Source organism: Haliotis cracherodii, unplaced genomic scaffold (genome assembly GCF_022045235.1).
Source record: "Haliotis cracherodii isolate W230 unplaced genomic scaffold, xgHalCrac1.p SCAF_2, whole genome shotgun sequence".
NCBI classification, from domain to species: domain Eukaryota; kingdom Metazoa; phylum Mollusca; class Gastropoda; order Lepetellida; family Haliotidae; genus Haliotis; species Haliotis cracherodii.
Window position 1 is genome coordinate 40,908,024 of NW_027266275.1, and position 26,438 is coordinate 40,934,461.

The 26,438-nt window shown below is 41.4% G+C and overlaps 1 protein-coding gene across 1 annotated transcript; it reads left to right on the plus strand.

Annotated features, from left to right (window-relative positions):
• Positions 1-1,288: 1,288 nt before the first annotated feature.
• Positions 1,289-21,967, plus strand: LOC139468102 (protein dachsous-like). Its single transcript, XM_071249836.1, has 14 exons — positions 1,289-1,406; positions 5,202-5,293; positions 6,606-6,687; positions 8,148-8,263; positions 8,970-9,140; positions 9,894-10,022; positions 10,965-11,126; positions 12,832-13,006; positions 13,822-13,958; positions 14,303-15,640; positions 16,778-16,885; positions 19,319-19,459; positions 20,215-20,337; positions 21,381-21,967. Exons 1-14 carry the CDS (start codon positions 1,340-1,342, stop codon positions 21,441-21,443), a joined length of 2,904 nt encoding a protein of 967 aa, XP_071105937.1. The 5' UTR covers positions 1,289-1,339; the 3' UTR covers positions 21,444-21,967.
• The last annotated feature ends 4,471 nt before the right edge of the window (positions 21,968-26,438 follow it).

The following is a 26,438-nucleotide window of genomic DNA, read 5'->3' on the forward strand; positions in this document are numbered from 1 at the left end:
CCATTTGGGGCTCGTTGGCTCTACTTTCGGAATCAACAGATTCGAGTGATTTCCATTTGGGGCTCGTTGACTCTACTTCCGGAATAAATAGATTTGAGTGATTTTCATTTGGGGCTCGTTGACTCTACTTCCGGAATCAACAGACTCGAGTGATTTCCATTTGGGGCTCATTGATTTTACTTCCGGAATCAACGAACTCGAGTGATTTCCATTCGGGGCTCGTTGATTCTACTTCCGGAATCAACAGATGCGAGTGATTTCCATTCGGGGCTCGTTGATTCTACTTCTGGAATCAACAGATTTGAGTGATTTCCATTTGGGGCTCGTTGACTCTACTTCCGGAATCAACAATATTCGAGTGATTTCCATTTGGGGCTCGTTGCTTCTACTTCTGGAATCACTATGATTTCATACAAGAAGCTCTTTAGATATTGACTTAAAGAACGTTTGGACTGCTCTAAAGGATTTTTGTAATCATTTACAACAGATATATAAGTACAAAAAAAGAAACATTTTTAATATTTTGAAGAATATCTACATTTCCTTTCATAGAGTTGTCCAGTATAAATATCATTTACATTCAAGGAGTAGTGATCTGTATTTCATGTCGAGATCACAAAAAGCACGATATTTTATCAGAGAGGCGTTTTTCTCTAATATATCAGGCGACAAGAAGTTATGTTTGAGACTTGTACGTACATTTATGTGTTGTTTAATACCTACGTCAACTAAGCCACCGAACCTGACCATTTATATATAATTATTCGCCTCGTGAAGTATGACTATACGTTGGAGACCTAGTGTAACCCGAATTTCTCCCGGCGCCGGGCAATGTACGACACACAAATATTAAACTCAAAATGCTGAGTAACAAAAAAGCGATTAAATCTATCAACCCAACCTTGATACGTATTTCAGCCTAAATAAGCTTTTTGTATCCCTCCCAGACTGAACGTTTAGTTTCGCATACATAAGATAGTATCCTTCGGAAACACGACATGTAATTAACCCTGTTTTCGGAAAGAATACAATTGTCCACATCTAGGGTGGAATTCTACATTAGGGACGAATAAAAAACAGATATCTAGGATACAAATGGTAGAAAAGAATTGTTAAACAAGGCAGTACACTGCAACTCAGGTATCGGAAACTCGTCAGATGATAGATAGTAACTGTGCAACGAATATAGCCACATCACTGTGTAGATAGAGTGATAACATTCCACAAACAGGATGCAGTTAGGTCGGGGAGGTGCAGCAAGTTGTTACCACACAGGTATATAAGTAGGACGCTCAGCCTCATCACAACAGATGAGTAAGAGGTAAACCGTCTTCCCAACATGGCTCGCCCGAGCTGCATCCCAGTGCTCGTATTGGCAATTGTCTTTACGGTTACAGAAAGCAAAGGTAATTTTTTTGATAGAATTTAGGCATATCTGAACCTGATATTTTCATTTTTTAATGTTTTAATTGATACAGTTACTTATGGTTAATACAGTTTTGATAGGGATATGTTATATCTTCCCATGATACACAAACATGATTATCATATCATGTAAATACGTGTATATTTATATGGAATGACATGATTGATTATATCTATCAAACGTTGAGTATTATATATGGCGGCCAAAAGAAACTTTACCGTAGTTTTAAATCACTCTAGTTTAAAAACGACAAAAGTTAGATATATGAAGTGAGATGTATTGAAAAGATCAGACTCTCAACGAAACATTTAAAATGGCATAGCAAAAACAAGCTTTTAACCCAATGGACAAAGGGCGCACACATCTAAAATCGCTCAAGTTCACATTGATAGCGTGTATGACCAGCCCCTGATACAAGACACGCAAAAATTCTCCGGCGCACTGGAAAAGTCATTCGTCTGATGACGTCACGTGGGACACCTCACCATTCTTCTTGGTGGGGATGGATCAGTTCTTCTCGGTTGGCTGGATGATGTGGTCGCTGTTGAACACGACGATCCATGACGTCCCAGAAGTGTTCTGTGGGGGACATGCCTGTGGAGAGTGCAGGCCACGGCAACACGTTGACGTTGTTGGCTGCAAGGAAGTTCTGTACGATTCGGGGTGCGTGGGGTCTGACGTTGTCATGCTGATAAAGGACACCACGTGGCAGCTGTTGTAGAAACGGTGGGGCAATCAGACGAAGAATGTCATCCATGCGACGCTGAGCTGTCAATTTCCTGTAAACGATGACCAGTTGTGTTCTCTACTGCCCACAAATTTCTTCCCACACAATACCACCCCTCCACCTTAGGGCACGACGTCCTGAACGCTACATACCGCCGTTCGTTCTCCCCTTCTGCGGTAAAGACCCTGTGCCAGTCACGTCGCTGCCAACGTTCGCTGTCAATCTCTGACGACGATGTTGCGCTGTCAATAACTATCCTCTGCGAGATCTTTAAGCCCTCATTGGTGAGGTGAGGTGAAATGGGGTTTAACGTCGCGTCCAAGATTATTGCACTTATACAGCGACGTGCATGTACGTGTGTGTGTTTGTGCGGCTGCTTGTACTAGTCCGAACTGACACCGATTTATAGTGCTAGCTCGCTGAGATACCATGTCGCAGTTTAACATGAATATCCCAATCAGACACAGTATACTGACTCCGAGCCGACCAGTCATTGTTTTACCCCCTTAATGCCAAGCGCCAGACAGGGTAACAACAAGTACCATCTTTTAACGTCTTTTGGTATGACGCGGCCGGGGAACGAACCCCGGACCTTCCGCTCTCCGGGCGGACGCTCTACCACTAGACCACGGAGGCGGTCCCCTCATTCATTGAGCCCTGAGTCGCCGGCCACTGTTTGTCGACTAACCATATGCCCGAGGATATACGTCGATGATGACGTCACTGCCAGGAATCGAATAAGGAGATGCACGTACGGAGTACGCGAGTACCGGTCTTCACTGGGCGTAGTTACCCTGGGTCTGCCTGTTCTTGGCCTGCCTGATGTCTGTCCGGTCTGTATGTAACGTTGCATCAGATTAGCTACAGCAAAACGGTAGAAACCAAAAGTTCTAGTAATGTGGGCATGGTGGCTCCCACCTCTATCAACCCAAAGGCCCGCAGTCGTGGCATTTCTGTGGTGTGTTCATCAGTGTGAGTTTCTGACGGACCGTCGATATCATTTATATACCCTTATTGCACGTATAGTTTCCGCTGCCCAAACTTAAAGTAATAATTAATTTAGTAATATTACAATTCACTGTGTTTCTTTATGCATTGTTGGTATCACAATAAGTATACGTTTATCTATTGTTTGCGGACACCTGGGTATTTTTCTTGTGATTGTTCTTTGATTTTGACGGGAAATAACACTATTTTTAGCAGCAGTGTGAATAAATATATAGACGGTATACACAGACTGTATATAGTAACAAATATTAATAAAACTAATAATATATTACAAACTATAATATGCTACAAATTACGGCGGTTACTTTCCTAGTATTACTGATAAGTTTTGGGTCATGTTTCATTTTAAGAACCGAAGCAAAACAGTTATTTTAAACAGGATGTTCTTGATTTGAGGTCTACTGGAGGCCTATCGATTGAATTTTGAATTTATTGACATGACAATAGAGTATACATATTTATAATAAAACACAAGATTAGGAATAGCAGGCGATGTTTATCGAAATACAGAAAGGACAGGGTATAATAAGGGCTCTTTGACCCTTTGAAATGTCACCAAAAACCTGGCCACTGCCAGTGTGATATCCAAATTGTCGGACATGTTCATATGACTGACAAGTTGGACTTGCAAGTTTTGGATTTATGACATGATCAAGATTGAGTTCAAAAGACTGACTAAAATGCGTAAGTACAAGAGCCATTGCACATCTCAGTCACAAGGTTTAAGGCCTCTGGCCCTGTGAGTAAGAAGATTTGAAAGATGGCTGGCTACCTGGCAGCCATATTGCCGTTGACAAACTTGAACCACCTTATTACAAAAAACAATACACAAATACAAATACCTACACAAAATTAAAGAGAAGAAGTAGGAAATGTAACTAGTTTATGGACGAAGACGTTGATCATGGAGGTGGACGACTTTCGACGACGCGATGTCACATGACCTTCCAGACCAGATAAACTTCGATTTTTAACAAAATGCTAAAATTCACGTACGAGTCAATCCCGTAGCCAAGATGAATCTTTCACCATGTGTCTGTGTTGTCCATAGCTACACTTCCTAAATTAGATAAGGTCAAAGCAAATATGTATATGAGAAAGAACGCTTCATGAAAATTACTGCCACATAGAGATTCTCACCCAACCGTCAACACAATTCGATTAAAGTAGCTAAGCGGCCTTTATCCTACAGGGTCGTTTAGACTCGCACTTCGAATTGAATAAAGCTCCCGTGTCCTTATGATAAAACAGCTAGATGGAAACGACCAAATAAACTCCGCCAAAAAAACATGGAAGACGAATTCTCTGTACTTCTAATCTTAAGTTTATATTTTCTTTATACAGCAGTTCATGATTTGCATGTCATGTTATCAATCATGCGGTCGTGATATCGTGTGGCAAGTTATCAGTCATACGCTCACTGTTTCGAGGATCCATATATCGTGTGGCATATGATCGACCATACGTCCACTGTTTCGACGATCGTGATATCGTGTGGTAAATGGTCGACAATACATCCGCTGTTTCGAGGATCATGATATCATGTAGCAAATGGTCGATGATACGTCCACTGTTTCGACGATCGTGATATCGTGTGGTAAATGGTCGACCATACGTCCACTGTTTCGAGGATCATGATATCGTGTGGCAAATGATCGATCATATGTCCACTGTTTCGACGATCGTGATATCGTGTGGCATATTATCGATCATACGTCCACTGTTTCGACGATCGTGATATCGTGCGGCATATTATCAATCATACGTCCACTGTTTCGACGATCGTGATGCAAATTTCAATCATACGTCCACTTTTTCGACGATCGTGATATCGTGATACATATTATCAATCATACGTCCACTTTTTCGACGATCGTGATATCGTGATACATATTATCAATCATACGTCCACTGTTTCGACGATCGTGATATCATGTGGCAAATTATCAATCATACGCTGTTTCCACATTTATGGCTTAGAATTCAGGAGTAGAACTAATCAACACTTATTTCGAAAGATTGCCTGCATTGTTTGTACAGTGTTGAAGACACCAACAACACAAGTCCCCGAGGATAAGTCATGCGTCAAGGGGTTTTCAGCGTCATTGTACACAGCCCACGTTGAAGAAAATGTGAGTCTATTTACATCATTACTACTCTGTTTGTCAACGAAATTGTACTTGTATCTCACTGTGATTCAGGAGTACATGTGGACCAGTTATCTGAGGTCCCATAAATTGTTGCGTCCCTTAGTCGTGTCAGGATCCGCTGTCATGTTTTCGATCCGATTATGACCCTTTGACTGTCAGCACCATGACAAAGCTCTTGGTTTTCACTAACGGGACAATTGTTCACGATATGCGCCACTTAAGGCTGTCCTCCCCGATTAAACCTCCGTGACGGAAGTTAAACTTAAATAATGTTCAAAGGGGCACCTCATTAAAGAGAGAAATATAAGGGCATTTTTAAAACGGTTTAACCTTCGTTAATACATGTCAAGGTAGGTCATTTATACGCATGGTAAATTATGCTTAGATATGTTTATTTACACAGAGTGCACATGTGCATGCATATGCAATTTAGGTCCATATACACGAGCCTTTTGAAACACTGGTTGGATAAATTACCGCTTTACGAACAGGGAGTGGGTGAATGATTTGCTTCAAACAGATCTTCCTGACACAAGAATTTACCTTACTGTAGAAGTCAAGTTTCCACCCATGCCGAACTTGGTTGGAATTTCGATGCTCGATCGTAGTGGCTATTATGAGTTATGTCCCTTCTACGTCCCTCCTATTGACTAATGAGATTCCACCTCTCAAATCACTTGCAGTTTCTTCAAACAAAATGGCGGCGCCCAGTCCAGACAATCTGATGGATAATCAAGATCTATATTGTAATAAAACGGTTCTTACTTCGCGAAATGCATCAAATCACTTGATTAACTTCATTAAAAACATGAAAATATTAAGAAAATATATGTCGACGCCAAATCCTGCAATCGACCGAATCTGCACGGCAATCGCCATGTTGTTATGAACCGGGCATCGATTTCGTTCCGTGAATTTGATTGGACTATGCATAAAATCGTTATTCCAGCCGAATTATACCTCCGAAATTCCAATCTAGCTCGGCAAGGGTGGAAAATGAACTTTTATAGTCAGTTAACTCCTTTGCCTCGGAAAGATACTTTAAACAGTATTACAGTAAACACGGCATGTTACATTATGTGGGATGAAAGTCTCACCTAAGCGATGTAGTCTTAGACGTTTACCACTTTGGTGAAACCCTCGAGCACGGCTGACAAATTAAGAAAGCCTAAGGGATGCAACTCTGCACAACAAATTGCGGCGCCTTGAGATTACAGGGCCGCCACGTGCACTTACTGTAAGTACATTCAAGGGATATCTCACAAAATGAACCATATCAATGTTACTTTTTCAGGCTCGCTACCAGTTAACCTCTGTACCAGTTACCCCTGAAATCAGAGCGTGCCGAGATGACACTCAGGTTGTCTACATGATTGGTAAGTCTAACAAGCTGTTATGCTTATACCATGTCGCAGTTGAAACCAGACGGCTTGCATGGGTCACAACGACTACATTTGTTCCAGTTGACATTCTCCCCATATCACGCAGTGGTACTCCTTTTAAAAAACACCATATTCCCCCAACGCCCACTAACTGATTGTGAACATACTGTTACTACCTTACCCGTATCACCTGTTTCTCATGTTTCGAATGGTCAGTCTCGGCGACTCGGTTGATTGCATGGTCATCGAACCTGCGAATAACCAGGTTAGAATGGGTCTTCAGCATCCCATGTTTGTAAGAGACGACTAACGGGGTCGGGTGGTCATGCTCGCCGACTTGGTTGATGCATGTACCCGTATCCCAATATCGTGGATCAATGCTCATGATGTCACTCACCAGACTGCCTGGCACAAACCCAATTATTTCCATACCGCCGACATACAGCTGGATAATTGCGAAATGCGACGCAAGGCTTCCCGGACCCGTTCTCACTGTATTCCCACAGTTCTATGATTGTGGGTTCGAATCCCGGTTCGCTTGGATTATGGTTCTAGGTTTGCCAGAACCATACCCGTACTCGTGGGTTTCACCGAAGTGGTAAACGTCTGAAACCTGCATCATTTCGGGCTTTCCTCCCACATTAATCTGACATGCCGCGATATAACTGAAATACTGTTAAAAGCGGCGTTAAACCCAATTCACCCACTCACGTTTTAATGAATGTGAGTTTAAATGGATGAGAACATTGCACCAGAATCGTTTAAATCGATGTAGGACTATGTGGATGAGAACACTGCATCAAAGTCGTCTTAATCGATGGAAACATATACTAGCAATAATGAGAACATTGCACTAGAATAGTTCCCAATCGATTACATTTTATATTCACGAGGGCATTGTGTTTGTTTGTATATTTGTTGTTTAACGCTGCACTCAGCAATATTCCAGTTATATGACGGCTGTCTGTAAATAATCGAGTCTGGACGAGACAATCCAATGATTGACATCATGAGCATCGATCCACGCAATTGGGATACGATGACATGCATCAATCAAGTCTGCGAGGCTGACCACCCGATCCTTTTAGTCGCCTCTTACACAAGCATAGTCCCTTTTTACGGCAAGCATGGGTTGCTGAAGACCAATTCTACCCAGGATCTTCACGGGTCACGAGGGCATTATAAATCAGATGAATCGAAGTCGGTTACGCACTTGTGGATTTATATGTATGAGAGAATTGTCGTAATGCATGTTTTATCTACCTCGTATGTGTTACATATATATATGCTTATTATGCTTGTGAGGTTATATTAATTTCTTTACAGACCCAAATACGTCATCTGACGTGTTTGAGTAAGGGCTTGTGAGGTTATATTAATTTCTTTGCAGACCCAGATACGTCATCCGACGTGTTTGAGTAAGGGCTTGTGAGGTTATATTAATTTCTTTGCAGACCCAGATACGTCATCTGACTTGTTCTGGATAAACAACAGAACAGGAAGCATTTATATGACCAAACCCGTGGACTATGAGAGCACAACCAATCACCGTGTAGATCTTCTACTGCAGGTAAACGGATATTCTAACATTCCATAAACCTTGCTTACTTCTGATTGGTTAACAGGAGGTATCAAATTTCCATTTGACACCTCTAAATTGAGCCTTTTCACACGAAAGCGCTCGTTTCCAATTTAAAAATAAAAGATATCGAATCTGAGGCGATACGACGTCAAATTTCAAAACTCAGCAATTTTATATCCTTATTGCCGTGCGGGAAATGATATATACACACTGAACACGCAAGTAAACATGGATTTAACACGCCAGCTAAACACGCAAATAAAGACACACACCACGCCTTTACCCACCCGGGTTTGTTCCCACCATAAGATGTCAGTAGTTATTGTTTCAAGTAGAGACTACCTCCGTGGTCTAGTAGTGAGCGTCCGTCCGGAGAGCGAAAGGTCCGGGTTCGATCTCCGGCCGTGTCATACCAAAATAAGTTAGTACTTGTTGTTACCCTGTCTGGCGCTCGGCATTAAGGAGCTAAAACAAGGACTGGTCGGCTGGGAGTCAGTATACTGTGTCTGAGAGGGGCATTCGTGTTAACCTGCGGCATGGTATCTCAGTGGGTAAGCACTATAAAGCGCGATCAATCCGTACTAGTACAAGCGGACACACACACGTGCATGTACGTCGCGATAATCTTGAACGCGACGTGAAACCCCATTTCACCTCACCTAGTATTTATATCATGTATACGCAATTTCTTCAGGAGACGCATAGTGATGGAAGCGATGAAGGGAACGCGCTTCTCATCATCGATGTCGTGGACGTAAATGACAACAAACCCGTGATGACGCAGACAACCTACAACGTTGACATCTCGGAGGCCAGTGCTCTTGGGCTTCACCTGCTAACGTTATCCGCAACAGACGCTGACACGGTTGGTTGGAAGGGGGGAGGGGGGGGGGGGGGGGGGCACTGAGCCTTAATAAGAAAAGGCCCAAAGGACCTTTGAGTTACGGTGGTATAAGAGTATAATATAATATAGTTCAATACATTACATGTTGTTTCAGGCTGTTGCATGCATTGAATACTTTGGGAAACATATGACTAAATTTGAGTATGTACACATGTATATTCCTCGAATCTATGCTTGTGTTAAATCCCGTGTACTCTTTAGACGAACGAAGCGAGTATTTCGACTGCCCAAAAGATGTAAAGCAGGGATGTATGTTAAACCCAGTTATAATTTAGTTTTTCGGCAAAGAGTTATCTCTGGAACATTGCCAGCATGGTAAGAATTGGATTAAGTTATAACCCGATTTTGTCGGGGTATAATGGATATTTGTAGACGATGTAATAATCGTATAAGAAACGAGTCGCCTTCAGAACCAGCTAAATATTTTAGATCAATACTCGAAAGGTGGTATTTAGCAGTCATGGGAAAAGACTGTCCTTTTGTTACTTTTCTTATAGAAGATGAATTGCTTATTCTACTTGTGTCCGAATCCTATACTGATTTCAGGTAGATCTGCATGCACACTTATGATAAAAACTGTTTTGTGAGAATATTCTTGACAGATAATTGACCTATTCAATTTATCTTTCTATGCACATTTTTCTTTGTATAGTAGTAAGGAAATAATTGTTGACCTTGAATTGACACATATTGTTGCACATTTAATTTCCACAGGGAAACAATGCTGTGGTTATGTATGTACTTGATACACCCGAGTGTCCGATCGATGTGGACTCCGCGTCGGGAGAAGTCCATCTGACCCGTCTACTAGACTATGAAGAGGAGCATAGTTACTATTGTCGGGTGAGTGTCAGATATAGTCGACTATCAACACTATCAAACCATTTATCTGAGGAGTATCAGATACAGTAGACTATCAACAACACCATCAATACATTTGTTCGGCGATTGTCAGATACAGTAGACTGTCAACAATAACACCATCAATACATTTGTCTGATGAGTGTCAGATACAGTAGACTATTAACAATAACACCATCAATACATTTATCTGGTGAGTGTCAGATACAGTAGACCATTAACAACAACACCATCAATACATTTGTCTGGTGAGTGTCCCATACAGTAGACTATCAACAACAACACTATCACTACATTTGTCCGGTGAGCGTCCCATACAGTAGACTATTAACAATAACACCATCAATACATTTGTCTGGTGAGTGTCCCATACAGTAGACTATTAACAACACCATCAATACATTTGTCTGGTGAGTGTCCGATACAGTAGACTATTAACAATAACACCAAAAATACATTTGTCTGGTGAGTGTCAGATACAGTAGACTATTTACAATAACACCATCAATACATTTGTCCGGTGAGTGTCGGATACAGTAGACTATCAACAATAACACCATCAATACATTTGTCCGGTGAGTGACATATGCACTTAACTGGTCTATAGTTTGTCCAGCGATACCTCGTTAATGAGGGTTAGTCCGAGAATTGTTTTAGTTACGAAGAAAAGGTTCGATTCCCCACATGGCTACAATGTGTGAAGCCTATTTCTGAGGTCTTCCTGTCGTATCATGGTTAACTTAATGCTGAAAACAGCGTTAAACTTGACACACTCTCTGTCAATAGCATTGAAGACCTTTATATGACATTGTATATAACCTTCCTCTATTTTGTTCGTGTTCACATATATGTCCTGTAAAAGAGTAAACGGAGAATGTTGACATATCAGTTAGTTATTTATACTAAGTCTTGTTGTCACAACAGGTACACGCAGTGGAGTCACTCACAGACGAACATTTTCAAAGTAACCAGTCGACAATTGTTATCAAAGTTCACGATGTTAACGACAACAGCCCTATCTTCACCTCGAACCCGTACGACTTTGTCATGACATGGCCCCCCACAGACGGCATGTACGTCGGAACTGTAAGTAGGGTGAAACGAATCATTTCAAAGAACGAAGCATCTATTAAACGGCTGTGCTCTTTAGAATATACCTCTTAAAATTGAAATCGTAGGCCCATCGTTCATTAGCCCGAAAGATTAGTGGTAATTTGTGTACAAAAATAATTTATTTTTAAAATAAACTTAAATACACTTATATACCATTATATCAATTATTTCCTTTTATCAGTTAGTGTCTTCGGTGAAGATTCAGGGTTAGAATCGGTATTCAGCACCCATGCTGGCCGTAAAAGACAACTGTGCTTGTAAAAGGCGACTAAGGCGATCAGGTGGTCAGGCTCGCTGATGCATGTCATCGTATACTATTTGCTAAACCGATGCTCATGTAGTGAATCACTGGATTGGCTGGTCCAGATTCGAGTATTTACAAACCGCCGTCATTGCTGGAATATTGCTGAGTGCGGCGTTAAACAAAAAACCCCAAACAAACAAACAGGCCAATCAATTAGTGACTAATACGTACATGCATTAATAGACAGCCACTATTTCTCATGAAATAATCTAGTTTCAACTATTAGAAATGCTCTGTACGTACATATGGCGGATTATGCCATTTTGGGTAAAACAGTTCCACACGAACTACCATTTAACATCGGCCGTCACAACTGAGGAATACCTATTATCCACATATCCATGGATCCATCAACGTCTACGAACATATTGATTCATATACAAATCTAGGTGCAGTTTACCGACAAAAAACAAGGTGAGGTTAGTGGAAATGGGGTTTAACGTCGCATCCAAGACTATAGCGCTTATATTGCGACGTGCATGCACGTGAGTGTGAGGCTGCTTGAGACTAATGCCGGTTTTACAGTGATAGCCCACTGAGATACCATGTCGCTGTTTAACATGAATACCCCACTCCGTCACAGTATACTGACTCCGAGCCGACCAGTCCTTGTTTTAGCCCTTTAATGCCGAGCGCCAGGCAGGGTAACAACACGTACTAACATCTTTTGGTATGACGCGGCCGGGGATCGAACCCCGGACCTGCTTTTCCGGGCGAACGCACTACCATTAGACCACGGAGGCGGTCTCTATTTGAACCAAAAGCTACTGACATTTTATAGTGGGAACAAACCCGGGTGGGTAAAGACAGGTCCCCACTTGGACTAAATAAGATGGGTGATCAGGCTCGGTGACTTGGCTGTTTGTACACTATAGGCGTGGGGCAGTGTTCATGATACCAACCACTGGGTCCAGACTCAATTATTTACAGGCTGCCGCCCTAAAGCTGGAATATTGCAGACTGTGCCGTAAAGCACTAACCATGTCAGTAATAATGTGTCAAATTTAAACCAACGGGAAGTTTGGCGAGAGTCAGCTTCCACCTTCAAGCAGTTGTTTCATGTATCAGCTTTTAGCATCTTTGTAAAGAAACCAGTAACAGGAGAGAAGTCGGTGGAGGTTCTCAACCGACTTTAAGCAAAATATTTAAAATATTTCTGCGCCATGGTTTGTCAGCACCAATCCCGTAGCTTTCACCAAATTGGTAAACATCCTCGCCCAGCATCGCCTAAGGATTAAATGCAGTTTTGTACTGATATGCACGTAAACCACTTTACAGACCCATTACAGTGTGTGAGAGTTTCTTTACAATAAATCTAGTGTAAATATATTATCACGTACTAAATACTATGGAACATTAAATGTGTTTTCACAGGTTACGGCCTACGATAGGGATTCTGGTGTATTCGGAACAGTCAACTACACAATGGAAGCTCCAGTTGACTCCTTCCTCTCTGTTGACCAAACTGGAGACATCCGCGTCACGGACGCAGGAGTAGATGCACTACAGAAAAACAAGAACTTTACTTTCCTAGTTATGGCCACAGACGGTAAGGGTTATTATTTTGTCTGTCAGTCCTGTTTAGCCAACCTGGTAGATGCTGACTTCAGTTCAGTCTGACAATGTCTGATGTCTGTTGCCCAGTTGCAGCCTAGATATAGTCATCGGCATGTCTTGTCCTGTGTAGAACGCATACATTGTCTCTGTGTATTCAGGTAGTCGGCTGTTACAGAAGGATATACTGCCAAAACTACGCATGAGCCTAAATCACCCTTACAATTGTCGTTAAAGCTACTGTGACAAACATCAAATAGCATTATAGTATAATTAATTTTGTAAAACTACTGGGAAGAACATCAGTTACCTCATCTCATAAAGGAGCGGCTTCTTTAGTAGACTCCTCTAAATATCTATTTGAAATAGAAGGTAACAGACTTTAACGTGTATGCCTGTACATACCATCTACATTATATATGCAGAGATGCATCCTGTGGGCGTGCCATTAACCTGAGATCGTGGGTTCGATAGACACGATTCACCCTGATTATGTCTTTAGGTGTGTCAGAACCATACTCGTGCTCGTGGGTTCACCAAACTGGTAAACTTCAAACAACTGCATGACCTCAGCTTTTGCCCCTGCACCAAGCTGAGACGCCGCTATATAACTGTGACACTGTGCAATGCGGCGTTAAATCAACTCCAAGGTTCGAACCTACGTTCATATAGGTTTCTGTTGTGCCCAAGGGACGCAACTCTTCGCAGTGAAATACTGCACCTTAGACGACTGAGTCATCCGTACCCTCTTTAATATTATGAAATACGTGGCAACGTTTTCCTGTATTTGGTCATAATCTGTATCTTCAGACGGAAAATCTCCACGTATGGGCCAGACTCTGGTGTTGATGAGGATGATAGACGGTTACAGTCGCTGGTTCTTCTACAAACCCTCATACAACTTCAGCATACCAGAGAATACACCAACAAACGCAGAAGTTGGGCTGGTGGGTACTCGGCACTGGCGGGTTCAAGGGTTCGAATCTTTGTCATGCAAACCAGTGGTTGGTAGCATGACCAACAACCCATACCTTACCGGCATCCGATTCTCATTTGTAGCCGAAAGTTGACACTGACTCGAACATGGAAGGCCAATTCACGAAACAGGCACTTCTAAAGTTTATATTTTATATTGCAGAGGTACTAATATTTACTTACTTACCTATCGTACATTGCATAATTATATATTTCAACTGAAACATGTACGTATAAGTTTACTTTCCTTCCGCACATTTTACCTTCCTAACACCATAAGTATGTAAACAGCGCTTGCTTTTATGATGTTTTTAAGGTGACTGTGAACTCCTCCCACGTCCGCTACAGTTTCAGTAAGAAATACACAGACAAGGATTTCCCCTTCGTCATCACCCAAGATGGCGGCTCCATCCGGCTGAATACCACGCCGACTTCGCCAGTCGATCATGATGGACTCCACAGCTCCTTCTTCTTCCAAGTTGCAGCCACAGACGACCAAACAACTATTTACACCAACGTCACTGTTACAATCACAGACATTAACGACAACAGCCCCATTTTCATCATACCGAGTACCGACAATATGGTAATCCCCGTAAGTAAGTTTAGGGAACCGGAAGCGATCATATACAAAGTATCAGCAACGGATAAGGATTCTGGTGACAATGGAAGAGTGACATATTATATACTGAACACCATCGACGCTTCCCGCTTCAGTATTGACAGGACAAATGGAGACATACGTACGCGACAGAGTCTGTTTAACCTTGAAGACAATCTATTTCACATCACTGTAGAAGCAAGAGATAACGGGAGCCCATCACTGACGAGTTCAAGACAAATATCATTTCAAATCAAATCAGAGAGCATCCTCGAAGAGTTCATCTATCGCTCCATCACCGAGAACAGTTCGCCGGTTTCGCTGGATCTTCTGGTCGGACCCTTCAAGACATTTCCCAAATCTGAAGTGTCTTTTAGTATTGCTTCTGGAAACAATTACAGTCGCCCAGTTGCCAACATATATGATGCCAAGTTGAAGGTGGGATCGCTGGACTATGAAACAATCCAGTACTTGGACCTTACTGTCAACGTGACAGGGAGAACGACCAACAGGTTCGTCGGCTTCATCCATGTGGCTATTGCAGTCCAGGACGTTAATGACAATAGGCCCCGTTTCATCTCCTCTCCAGTTTCCACTTTCAACATTCCCATCACAGCAAAATCAGGCGTTCCTGTCTACCAGTTCGTGGCCGTTGATAAAGACAGCACAACTGATGGGAATGGCGTTGTGAGTTATTCTCTCGGAGGATCCCCATCACCATTTCTCCTTGACAAGTACACTGGGATGCTTACACTGAATAGGGCTTTGGCGAAGTCGGACAACAAGGCTACTTTCACAGTAACAGCGAATGCAACAGATGGAGGCGGGAATATTGGGACAAGTTCACCAATTAATTTAAGCGTATATGACCCTGCTGAGGGCTACCCTACATTCCACGAACCAGCTTATTTTGGGTCTGTGCTTGAGAACTCCCCGATACGCACGAGTGTCATGCTGGTAAACCCAGTGCTAACTGTCTTCCCCGGGGAACATGAGCTCGCTGTGGACATGGTGGGATTGCGCAAATCAGAATTCTACATAACTGCGCCATATGTAAGTATATTAGAATATTGTGCCTTGATAAACTAACACCATCAATAAATAACCGTAGTGCTGATGTTGAACAAAATGTACACCTACGTGTAAGCCTATCAGTCAAAAATGCTATGTTGTGTACTAGCTCAAATGTTCGCAAACTAAATAATTTTATACGTCCTATTGAGACGACCAAGCACTCGGAAAACGTTGAGAAGGAAGCAAGCCGTTCATGATCCTTGGGTGGAGGGGCTAGTGGAATATAAAATTATCCCAGAAAATATGTTTAAAAAATATATATACTTCAGACTGTTTAATTAATTTTAATTAGGCTCGTAGTTTTAATTTTGGTCGGTCGCCTCTACTGGATAAAGGCGTGTGCCAAATGAACATATGACCCGTAAAGATCCGGGTTAGAACAGGTCTTCAGCAACCCATGGCCGTGCTGTCGTGAGAGGCAACTATGCTTCTCAGGCTCGCTGACTTGGTTGCTGCATGTCATCGTGTCCTAACTGCGAGGATAACTGCAGTGATATCACTGGGTTTCAGCTCTAGACTCGATTTTTAACAGACAGCCGTCATATAGCTGGAATATGGCTGAGTGCGGCGTTAAACAACACACAAACAAACAAATCCACATGAGGGTTTTGTATTCAATGTATACATTCTTCCAATTCTATCAAGACGTGTCAGCATCATGTGGGAGGAACGTCCGATATTCTCCAGGTCCTTGTAACCGCCATTTATTCACGGGTATGCTGCTGACACATCAAGTATCAGAATCGGGGTAATCTGGGATTCGATCTCACTACCAGTATATACGTGTGATGGATGGGAGATTTGCTGATCATGTGTAAAAGCCTTAAAGGGAGACTGGACTCAGTCAAATGTACAGTCCTAGCGTAATTATTTCAATTCCTTCGAACACATCTTTGTGTATCTATATTGTGTATCACATATTGTATGATGTTTATGACAGTAAGGGTTAATGATACAGAGGCAACGTCTCTTTTCACACATTGCACTTGTGGCGAAGCCTAGACTAAGACTGATATTGTGCTCCAGTGGGTACAAAAGAGTCTCCCTTTAACAACTTGTGGTATTCCAGTAAAACAGACTGATAATGATGATGATGCAGCCACTACTGTGTTGCAGGGAGATCTATACACGAACACAGAGATGGACGCCGAGATGACCCCGATGTACCTGCTGGCCATCCGGTCAACCACCCTCCACACTCCCGTCAAGTCAACCACTGTGTTCGTACGTATCAGGGGACGTTACTCTGCCATCAGCGTTGTGGAATATAGTTTCAATGAGTGATAACAATAGGGGGAATATTGGTCGGGGTGGGGGTGGGTGGGTGGAGTTCGGGGCAGAAATGAAGTGAAGTATGCCTTTAAGGTTTACCACTTTGGTGAAACCCTGGAACACAAGCATTGTGCTGACAAACCAAAGATCTTAATCAGGGCGAATATTGAACTCCGGGCCATCGGATCCTGGCGCGACTGAGGAATCAATCAATGACGACATGATCCGATGTGTTGGGCTGAGTTCTTTATTACCAGTTCGATCTCGTTGATATAACGCCCCTGTCAACAATGTCACTTCTAACAAAATAATCTATATACCAACTGTAACTGACATATCCAGTTACCTACAGTCATCTAGTTACTTGCAACTCTGGTACCGAACATACAAAATAACTTAATATCAAAATAACATTACAAGATACAAAACATTAACAAAAGGTAAATGCCAAGTGACAGCTTAATTACAATAGAGATATTAGCAAAATCTGTTTGTAACGTTACCATAATTATTATGAATTAAATGACAGACTAGCACCACTGCCATCTATCAACCTACAGTTTATCAAATACACCAAATAATACAATAAATAACTGCATAGACAAAACTGCCAAACGTTTACTGTCAACAGTTTTTCTGTACACAACTACACACTTAAAATGTTCAAAGTAATGTTATTACCAAATTGCATGAACAATTAATCTACCGTTACAAAGTTTAAAGCAATACAACAATTTTAATTCACATCTTATACTTTTTATAAAACAACTTTTCGAAAACAAACTAAACTAAAATGAAGTATCTTTTTCGCATACCCTGCAAAAAAGGTGTTCCCACTCCTGATGTCACCAGCCAAGTTATCATGCATTTAGCATGCTCACAGCACGAAAAGCATGTGCATTACCAAACCAATCAAACTGGTTCATCTTGGTTTACAGAAACGTGTAGACAATCAAATGTGATGGCAAACTTCTTGTTTAGAAATGACTCCTTACAATAACAATGATACTCTTTATGGACTGGGGGCCCTTATTGGGTTGTGGGAAGTATCCATTTATCTTGGGAATAACTAAATTAATCATTTTGAACTTAAAATCAACCACCAAATAACTTCAAATAACATTATACTCACGTCTGCTACAACTGCAACGCCACAGACGACTGACCTGTGCTCCCAATACATTTTATGCTGCTAAAAGCGTCGAACATCTGAATTCAAAGACACCTTATACTATATGTGCTCCCAATACATTTTATGCTGCTAAAAGCGTCGAACATCTGAATTCAAAGACACCTTATATTATATGTGCTCCCAATACATTTTATACTGCTAAAAGCGTCGAACATCTGAATTCAAAGACACCTTATATTCTGATAATACGTAAACAGATACTGTGTCACACGTGACAGTAGTTTTATATCGTCAGAAATAATTAATGTTGTCTGGCTTTCGTCTCCATGCTAAACGTTACTCGGTTCACGACTGGAAGCATGTGGTCATCACCTAGATTAATGAATGAATACATCGGCAGACCACCTCACACAAGCGAGGGGGCACGGGTGGCCCATTCGTCTAAGGCGCCGCGATTCGTTGTGCAGAGTTGCGTTCCTTGGGTACGCCAGAAACCTATGGTTGTGGGTTCGAATCTCGGTTCGCCCCAATTATGTTTCTAGGTTTGTCAGCACCATACCCGTGCTCGTGGGTTTCCTCTGAGACCTGCATCACTTCGGGCTTTCCTCCACATCAAGCTGACACGCCGTGATATATCTGGAATACTGTTAAAAGCGGCGTTAAACCCAATTCACTCACAATCACACAAGCGACAACAGTTTATCATATCGTAACTTGGGTCTTATTTTTCCCGACCACCGCTTTCCGGATTTGTTGTTCAATATTTATTGTTCAAATAGAATATTTTGTTGGTTTTTGTTAAAAGATAAGACCCGTAGGGAGAGAGAAAAGCGATTTTCAAATTCTCCTCTTTTTAATTTACTTTAACTTAGCATTTGAGTCAAATGCGAAATTAATGTTGAAATAGTCATTCAATAGTTATAAAATAGTTTTTTTCAAACATTGGTTGGTGCACTGCCGACTCAAAAAAACAACAACAGTATTCAGTATGGTTACACCTCAAGCTTTGAGTGACCGTTCACGGATAATTTAGCAATTAGAAATAATATATAATTATTTTTTTTCGTAACTATGGATCCGTAAATCAACGAATAAACAAATAAAATGCTTTATTATCGGCCATTGGTTGGGTTAATTACAAAATGAGTGAGTGAGTAAGATTTTACGCCGCTTTTTCCATTAGTATGACGGCGGGGACACCAGAAATATTGTTTTTATACTCAAAATGCTTTAATCTATCTTTTTTTGTGCAGGTTCGAATAAACGTGACAGACATCAACGACAACGCCCCTCACTTCCCCTTCAGCACGAACCACACCACCATCAGACGAAGCGACGGCCCAAACACTGTCATAGCAACTATAACCGCAGTCGACAAAGACCTTGGTGCCAAGGTGGGTAGTACTGGGTACAGGGTAGTCACATCGAGATGGAAGAAACTGTACACGACCTTTTAGACATTCAGATTAGAGACAAACGGTGTTATATACTCAGAGGCATTACTGAAGGGTGACCTAGGTATGTAGGGTGTTAAACATGAACATATGCCCAAAACCGTTTATTGTATGTTGACAATGTGATTTATACTTGAAGAACATGTTGTTTATGGCCCTATCACACTGATTTTATGGAGTTGTAAAATGGACAACAAATATTTGAAATAATGAAAAGTGCAAGATTGAGGGTTTTGGAAATAGCTACCAAAACACACTGGAGAATGCGACCAGTCAGTCCATGCACGTGCGAGACATGACAAGTAACAGTCAATGTGGGTATATATGCCTCATTCCAGATGCAACTGAACTGCACTTTTGGAAGTTGAAAATGCGACGTCTTTTGAATTAAACTATTATCTCTTATCTGTGTGACCCTGCGCATATATTGTATCTTTGAGGAAATGCGTCTACTCCTTTAATTTAATATCTGACGCTGAAGACAAATGCGCGATTCATTACCTGTTTCTTATATAGTCCCCAACTCACCCCCAACTCACCCCCACCCTGACCCCTGCATATTTACATATCCTAGAAGTACCTACTTCTGTTTTTGTACATGAAGTACAGAACTTAATTGTAATCTTGCTATTAAAAATGCTGAATATTGATATTTTACCTATAACTTATTTTCAACAATGTGTTTGTTGTTTCAGCTGAATTACAATGTTGTCACTGCTCCCTCAACTCCGAACATCATCACCACACAAGCTCACAACACGCTAGACGTGGTCGTTCTTGACCCATCAAAGCTTGCTGAACAAACATACCATATTCAGGTAGGCTGAATGACCGTTTGTGTGTGACCTAGTGTTTATTGCTACTCAGATAAATATCTCACCTACTCACTCAATATTTCAAATTAAATTTAACGCTTTACACACTCAGCTACGGACATCATAATCTTGGCGTCACTTATTTGTGTGTTCATAAACTGCAAAAATATCCGTCCGTCGGCACACAGCGGGCGTGTCACGCGGCAATATATTAACCATTCATATCTGACATTTGACTGTATTTTGCATTGCGTCTGTTTTATGTGTATAGTCAGATCTAACGAATCTATACTTAGCTGCAACCATGTTGGGATTCACCTTTTGTTGAACGCCCGATGTGTAAGCACCAACGAGGGTCATACAAGATATAGATAGTGATTTGTTTGGACTGATGATCTTCAAAATGTGTGAAACGTTGAGAGAGTGGCGAACAAACTCCAAGATCACTATTCTATTGGTTAACGCGTTGGATTCTAAATTTGGTGTATGGAACCCTAGAAGGGACATTGTCGCGTGGTTAGAATGTGTGAAACTTATTCTTGGTGTGGCCGGTCCTTTCATCGTTAACACTTAACGTGTTTGCATACACGACATTCCTCCGTCACCCGTGAATGCTTAGGGGGGCACGGGAGGCCTAGTCGTCTAAGACGCCGGAATTCGCTGCGCAGGGTTACGTCACTTGGGCACGTCAGCATTGTGGGTTCGAATCCCCGGTTATGGTTCAAGGTTCGTCAGCACCATACCCGTGATCGTGAATTTCTAGAGTAGTAAACGTCTAAGACCTGCATCACTTCGAGATTTCTTCACACATTTCATACACGGATAAAGGCTCATTTGACTTCTATAAAGAATACATTGTCGCATTTCATTGCTTAACTTAAAACAGACTCGCGTCACTGCTACATCGCACAGCGGCTGTATGTATTCATGGACGACGACGGAAGTGCGTACAAACACGTGAGGTATTGGCCATGCTCCTTGATATACATGGAATATTGCTAAAGATGCTCACCATCTCACCCTACATCAATGCTTTGGTGTTGCAGATGACGGTTGATGATGAACTCCATATGCAGAACACGGCAAACCTGGTTGTGACGGTGGAGTAGTGACGTCGTTGTACGGATGGAGTCTACTACTGACGAAGGCTGATAACGATTCTGTTACATTATTTTGTCAAACACATGTCTGTGCCATTAGCTGGATGAGAATTGCTGAACCCATGTCGATATGATATATGATGTTGTTCTGTTGTCACATGAAGATAACACGGCGCAAGCACTGACGTGACTCATTCATAGACAAATCGTACAGAGAAATGTACCATGTAAACACGAACTACTGCAAATCAAGTGTATAGAATTATTAATAATTAAACACATATATAAAAAATGAAATATCCAGAACTGCTTAAACATCTAAATTCCGATTTCAAAGTTATGTATGACAGTTAATATCAATGAACATAATTCATATAATAGTGAACTATATTGTATTTTTACCTTTTTATCTGATACAATATATATGTAAAAGTAAGTAATGCTGTGTGATACACATCGATAAATATCTATCATTATGATGTGATTGATGCCTATTCACTAAGACTGACAGTGTTGATACCTAAGACGAATAAACGCATGTAAATGCTGAGGTGTTGTGTCGTCACCGCTAACTGCTGTTACTGCTGCTTCTGCTACTACTACTACTACTACTACTACTACTACCACCTCTACTACTACTGTTGATGCTGCAGTTGCTACTACTACTACCACTGCTGCTTCTACTATTACTACTACTGTTGATGCTGCAGTTGCTACTACTACTACTACTACTACTACTACTACCGGCGTAGAAAAGGTCTACAGCAACCCATGCAACCCATGCTTGTCGTAAGAGGCGACTAACGGGATCGGGTGGTCAGGCTGGCTGATTTGGTTGATGCATGTCGTCGATCCCAATTGCGTGGATCGGTGCGCATGATGTCAGTCACTGGATTGTCTATTCTACCCCGGATCTTCACGGGTCACGTGCCACTGCTGAATATATAACTGAAATACATAAAACACAAGTCATTCACTAATTTCTAAGACCCTCTTCGTGAGTCTGGAGCAGGCGCGTTCCCAACCATGCCCTCCTTGACAGTTAGAGTTGACAGGCACTGTGTGTTGGACATTGAACATGACATCGGTTACTGGTCTGTCTCGATTCGATTGACATGCCGCCATGAGTAGGCTGACCTATTGCCAATTGTGGTATATTTTTATTCGCAATCAGACATCTATGTAGGATTTTGTTGACGTAGGGTCATCACAATCTCATCTGATAACTCAAGCAATAAATAACAATGAACAAGAGCGCGTTATCAGTCATCACCGACCATATCATCCTGCTGTCAGGCCTCTGTATATGATAACCAGTTTATCTCGCTTCACCTGGAACACCGACGCTCGGAGAGAATATTGAGGCTGCCAACCCCTGGTCGGGGGATTCTGGGGTCTATTTACAGGGTATTCGAGATTCAGCAGTGTGGTACGTATTTCCTACGCAGATTCAGCATTTTAGAAAATAATGGTGTACGTAAAAGCTTCCTTTATATATGTTTCTATATTTTGTCAGTAATTTTACTTTTCTCAATGCCTATGTGATTTGTGCTAAGTGGGGCTGTAGGCGATGGCACCATCTATACACACCACGACAGACGACGTTGAAGTTGATAAATCAGCTTGGTAAAAGTGAAATGCCCGCTGTGTGAAAACAAGCCATTACGCCGATAACATATATTACTCACAGTAATGACAAAAATTGCTGAGTGCGCTCCTCAAGAAATATTCCATTTTGCCAGCGACAAACATCATTGAGTTTTGATAACGTGGGATTCGTGATTCTATTTCAAATGGCGAGAAGTACATCTTTGTGAAATCTTCAACCAAATATTTAAAGCAATGTGTTTCGAAGGACAGACTTCGGAGGAAAGAGGAGTTAGAGGATTCGTATCCTTTAGTAGCTGATCCTAACACGTTTAAGGGAAGCAACTCACGGTGAATTGCAACGCCACGCACCACAGGGTCATCCATGTTACCGGAACGGGTCAGACACCAAGAACCAACCCTCCGAAGAACTGACGCACAACTCTGGCGAAGAGAAGAAAAACTACAATCACGCTAGATGGCGTTTTTTTCTTCCATCGAACGCAGAACGCTGTTCACATTCAAATGTCACAATTATCGCTTTTTACCTGAGTCACGAAGCCCACTCAATGAAGCACTCAATGCAGTAAGACCTGCCATGCTGCAGTGCAGCGATCAGCACGTCACCTACAACCCAGCCTTCCCGTACGTCCCGTTAACAAAGTGTCCCCACTGCCATGGCTACGTGGGTCTGTGGTGTCGCGGCTACACCTGAATTTAATTTATCGATAAAGTAAATTACTCCACCTCACACGATTTCGCAATTAGGTGAAGTCTGTACAAGAACTTTTCTCTGAGTGATTATTCCGGCCATTATTGATCACAGTCACAAACAATATTTCACGGCAAACGCCACATCGATTTAACGAGAGTGCTACGTCACGGTCACATAGTCTGAATAAGTTACTTTTTGCAGGTTGTAATTGGTATTATAGAATCATGTCAAGGGAGGTAACTGGTGTTTTGATTTAACATTTCTCACCCGCGCGGACCATTTTAACATCAAACCAGTAATATCAGGTAACGCGATGGTAAATACACTTCTTGCCACCTTCTTGTTAACCGATACCGTAAATTATATAATATAGGGCTCTTGGGGATATAGCTTGTAACATTTTACAATATAAAATCGATGGAATAGTTTTTTTCCAATACAAAGCCGTTGGGATGGATAATAATTGTTAAGAATGTTTCTATAAAAAGGATATATGTGTAATTGTTTTTTTTGGTATATTTTACAAAAGGAAATCGAGGAGGTGTTCCCTTAATGCCCCCAGTGACAAATGCCTACTGTTTTAAATAATTTTGTATGCATCAGTTTTTTTTCTTGTCTTGTATGCACGTTCTACCTGTGTAACATTGATCCTGAGCGTACATGCACCTACAGGAAAAGTGAGGGAGTCACAAAACATAGTGTTATCGAACGTTATCAATTAATCCTATTTCTCTTAAAAAAATGAAAAAGTTGAAAACTCTCAATAATAATAAAACTAGAAATATATTGCGTTAACATCTTAAGCTGACATCGATATTTCAAGTTTAATGTAGCGACAGTGGGACAGTGAGACACCCGACAGAGTGAAAACGTTTCGGATCGAAATTGATATTGAATATGGAAATGTAATGAGATAATTTAACTTCTCCTGTGAATCTTTGTTATTCCGTCACCCATAAGACCCGTGATGTTTCTGGGGTAGAATAGGTCTTCAGCCACCCATGCTTGCCGTAAAAGGTGACTATGCTTGTCGTAAGAGGCAACTAACGGGATCGGGTGCTCAGGCTGGCTGACTTGGTTGATGCATGTCATCGATCCCAATTGCGTGGATTGTCTGGTCAAGACTCGATTATTTACAGACCGCCGTCATACAGCTGGAATATAGCTGAGTGCAGCGTTAAACAACAAACAAACAAACAAACAAACCGTCACCCATAAAACAGTCCTGATTAACAAATTAACAGATTAAAGTTTGATGTGGGCGGAGTTATATCCTAAATATCATATCAGTTATCACTGTATTGCGGGGTTCTCTGACTAACGTGGTCGCACTGTATATGAAATCTGTAGTTCTTCAACTACCAATATTTTAGAAACATACACTAGTGTTTTTCCATAAATATAAATGTCCAACTATAAATATGTTCATTCGTGCGATTTCAAATATGAATAGGATAAATAGTGGCATCATAGCCGATTAGAAAATCGAACAATCTTTATAGATCTACATGTACATGTATATATAGTGCTCACGCCAACACATGTTCATAGTGGGCGTCATTTGTTTTCAACTACATATCATAATGTCATACGCGATGAGAAAAAAAGTCGTAGATAACGGCCTCAGTAATCAATATTAATAGCCCATTTATAAATATTAGAAAAATCAGTGTATTAGGTACCAACTTTTTGATATTCTGTAAGCGGACAAAGAATTAATTTCAATGTTCATGTGGACTAAATATGATTTTCATGGAAATGATGGGTGCCCTGACAGTATAACTGTTGGAAAATAAATGTTCGACTCTTTATTTTAGAAAATAATACATTGTATCTCTTTAAGCAGTTACACAAAATATATCCCAGCAAAGGTCCACCACCAGACTATTAATTGATTGGACATTTGGGAGTATTCATATTGCGTCTGTGAGATTAGGTACAGACTTGAAACCAACAGAAAGCGACATTCCAGAACCATCTGCTCTCACGACTAGCATACTTTAAAAATGTTTCTCGTCAAATGACATCAGAGTTTAATATGTGTAACAAGACACCAATCGACCCCGACCCGTAAATACACCTGCGCATTAACCCGCTTTGAAACCCAAGCTGACTTGGAAGGCGTATATGGTTGTGATATTAGAAAGATGTGAGAGAATGTACCGGGAAAGAAAGAAAATATATAAAAGTAGGGTTGAAGGAGAAAATGGTGAGTTCACGATGATCTAAGAACAGGGTATCTCAGGAGAGCGCACATGTTGAAAGGATAAACATGGTGAGGGGAGGTGAAATGGGGTTTAACGTGCATCCAAGATCGTTGCAATTACAAATGTATATAGCGACGTGCATATGCGTGTGCGTGTGGCTGCTTGTACTCGACTTTTTGTGCTGGCCCGCTGAGACTCTCCTGTTACCTGAGTAATGATGACTGTGGCGTTAAACAATATTGCCCTCCCCCTCCGACACCCCCTCCAAAAAAACCCACAACAACAACGACAAACATACAACAAAAAAAAACAACAACAACACACACACACACACACCAAAAACACAGTCCTTATAATTAACTTCTATTGACTGAATATCGAAAGTAATGTTACTGATGCTGTTCCTCCATGTTCTGTTTCGTTCGTGTTGGAATTGAGTTTTTCGCTGTTTTGAACAGTTACGGACCAGAGAACAGCCTTTCAGTTATATCACCG

What these genes read in the sequence shown, in the direction of transcription:
- LOC139468102 (XM_071249836.1), top strand. Translation starts at nt 1,340, where the DNA reads ATGGCTCGCCCGAGCTGCATCCCAGTGCTCGTATTGGCAATTGTCTTT. An exon ending in CAGCCCACGTTGAAGAAAAT is followed by an intron (nt 5,294 to 6,605) that starts GTGAGTCTATTT and finishes TTACTTTTTCAG; the next exon opens with GCTCGCTACCAGTTAACCTC. An exon ending in ACAAAGACCTTGGTGCCAAG is followed by an intron (nt 19,460 to 20,214) that starts GTGGGTAGTACT and finishes TTGTTGTTTCAG; the next exon opens with CTGAATTACAATGTTGTCAC.